At 35.2% G+C, this 3088-nt stretch overlaps 1 protein-coding gene across 1 annotated transcript; it reads left to right on the forward strand.

Annotated features, from left to right (window-relative positions):
* The first annotated feature begins 350 nt into the window (after window positions 1-350).
* Window positions 351-1462, forward strand: LOC100724988 (interferon alpha-17-like). The gene has a single exon (XM_013142782.2). The coding sequence runs from the start codon at window positions 565-567 to the stop codon at window positions 1126-1128; it is 564 nt and encodes a 187-aa protein (XP_012998236.1). The 5' UTR covers window positions 351-564; the 3' UTR covers window positions 1129-1462.
* Window positions 1463-3088: the final 1626 nt, after the last annotated feature.

Genomic DNA, 3088 nt, shown 5'->3' on the forward strand with positions numbered 1-3088 from the left:
AGTATATGGATTAATCAAAATCACTAAAATATAAGTAAATTATATAATTATAAGAGAAATTGCAATTCTTTCAGAAATGAATTATACTAAAAGTAAAAGCAAAGTACTTTAATCACGTGTTAATTCTTAAGAACTTTTAAATTAACATTTAGCTTAAAATTTTTATTTTGTTATTCTTAACACTGTACTTAATTCAAATACTTTTTCACTTTTTAGTGTGTGAACTACAGAATAGATTTTGTACATAAATATATTATGGTTATCTCTGTCATTGAATTTTAATCAAGGACTTACTAAGGAAAATATCTAACAGGCTCTGATGGCATGGGGAATGAAGGCAACGATGAAAATGAAATGGTGCAAAACTATTCAAACCACAAGTAGAAAATGCAAAAAAGGAAAGGAAAAGCAGAAGTAGAAAACAAGGGGAGGATATTCAGAAAATGGAACCCCATATGTTCCCTATAAAAGTCATTTGAACAGACTGAGATCTTCAGAGAACCCAGAGTTGGAGGTTCAGGATCATCCATCTCAGGCAGAGCCGAAGCAGCCAAAAGCTTCACAATGGCCTTGCCCTTTGCTTTTCTGGTGAACTTGGTGATGCTTCTCTGCAGTTCAACCTTCTCTCTGGCCTGCAACCTGCCTCAGACTCACAGCCAGGGGAACAGGAATGCCTCGATTCTCCTGGGACAAATGAGGAGACTTTCCACTTTCTCCTGCCTGAAGCACAGACAGGACTTTGGCTTGGCCCAGCTGGACTTTGACGGCAAGCAGGTGCAGAAAACTCAAGCCCTCTCTGTCCTCCAAGAGATGATCACGCAGACCCTCATCCTCTTCAAATCACAGAACTCATCTGCTGCCTGGAACCAGAGTCTCCTTGACAGCTTCTGCACTGGCCTCTATGAGCAGCTGAATGACCTGGAGGCCTGCCTGACTCAGGAGACAGGGCTGAAAGAGCCTCTCCTGATGCATGAGGACTACAGACTGGTTGTGAGGAAATACTTCCACAGGATCGCTGTCTACCTGAAGGAGAAGAGCTACAGCCCTTGTGCCTGGGAGGTGGTCAGAGCAGAAATCGACAGATCCTTCTCTGCATCAGAAGAACTGGCAAGAAAGATGCAGGACTAAGGAATGACTTTGGAAACGATTTTCATCTGTGTCACATTTCCACAAGTTCTACCATTTCAAAGACTCTCATTTCTCCTCTAACTATAGTACAGTTTTAATTTTCTGATGTTTTAGGGAAGATACACATAATGTATATGAGGTCACTGCTACAAGCCAACAGACAAGAGATGTCTGAGACTGGAAAATTTTCATGTAGCAAGAATATTGTATTTACCTCTCTAAGCAGCATTCCCTTACCAGTGACCATGCAGATGTATCTATTTATCTATGTAAATATTTATTGAACTATTTATAATATTTAAGTTATTTTTATTGTGATATATATATATCTATTTTGTGGTTAATAAAATAAAATATATTTTTATATTTATTCAAATTCACATTTTGTCTTTTTCACTAAATTATTATCATAGAAAATTGTTTTATATGTTTATTCTTCAAAGATACTCAAAACATTATTGTGCAAACATGGAAACGAGGAAGATGGAACTCATTTATTCATCATTACCATTCTCAGATGAAAAGAGTACACTTCTTAGGGACTTGAAATGATGCTCAACAGAAGAATACTCCTGTAGAATATGTGACATACTGAGTTTGATGCATCACACTTCAAAACTAAAAATAAAACAAAAATACATTCACTATCTCTCAAGTACTTTGTATGTTGTCCTTAGGCTCCAGAGTCGAACATCTGAGATGTAGTTTCTAGTCATACATCCTTGATTCTTATGGGTAAAAAAACCTAAAAATAATGATCTTAGTTAATACAATTGGTGAACTGCTATGTAGAAAAAAAGTGAAACCCAATAACATTTTCTCGTGTAAAGGTGTATTGAGGCATGTTTGGACATGAAAAATGAAAGCTTAGCTAGAATAGCTGCATCTAAACAAACGTCCACGGCCAACTGCATGCATGACTTTGCAATGTAAAAGGAGGTACAGTATAGTAGTTTCTGGAGGCTCATGAATTGCTCCTGAAACCCTAGTGGTAGAGAGGATCACTTGAGGACAATTACAGGGAGAAAAAGTCATAAGCTTGATTTGGGGAACCACTAGTCTTTGATGACAAAGAGAAGAGAAAAGAAATAGAGGAGCCTCACATTAGAAAGACAACAAAGAGAATGGTGATAAATATGTACTTAAGGATATACAGCTGCTTAGAAGAAGAATTTGCAGAGTCAGGGAAGATATGTGTTGAAACTGCTCACTACATTAGGAAAATTGATGGCACTTGCAACATTATTGAGGGGTGATTTGCTAAAATGAAGAAATGCAAATAACATTAGAATCCTTCAGAATAGAAAAGATATGACCCTGATGTGGGCAAAGAAATAAGGTAGAATCTAGAAGATGATGTGAATAATTGTCCCATTTTCACAATATAATTATTTTTCTAAATAGATTGTAATTGATATATTATCATAATATCATTGTGTCTATATTTTAAATCTTGTCATATCTAATTACAATTATAATTTATCAATATGTAAAGGCATTGAGTTGTTGTTAATTTGCTAAACAAAAACAGAAAATTAACTAGTATCCTTTAACAAAAGGCTCGACTTTTGAAAATATGATTTCTGGTGTTACTGGCTTTATTAGTAATTTACATTATCGTGATAGATGATTTGTGCAGCAGGTTTATAACATATTCCATTTTCCTTTACATCAGGATATGATACGAATTTTACTATTGTACTCCTTTAAATTTCATTTTATATTCAGTCTCATGTGGTTTGAAAAGTAGGAAGATTACCATTTACACAAATATTGACACACTTTCATCCTAAAATGAAATTGGGAAACTTGATGTGGGAATGTCCTTCCAACTATTGAAGGTCAAAGAAAATCATCTGAAAATACAACATGAATCTTAGAAATCCAGAGAGGAAGACAGAAATATGTATAATTCCCAAGTAATGAGGTTTAACAAAGAAACACAGAATACAAACTCAGT

This window comes from Cavia porcellus, unplaced genomic scaffold (genome assembly GCF_034190915.1).
Source record: "Cavia porcellus strain 051 isolate PalLab524CR breed Dunkin Hartley unplaced genomic scaffold, mCavPor4.1 scaffold_1, whole genome shotgun sequence".
NCBI lineage: Eukaryota > Metazoa > Chordata > Mammalia > Rodentia > Caviidae > Cavia > Cavia porcellus.

Excerpts from the sequence above, each read along its gene's own strand:
- LOC100724988 (XM_013142782.2), top strand. The coding sequence starts at position 565 with ATGGCCTTGCCCTTTGCTTTTCTGGTGAACTTGGTGATGCTTCTCTGC.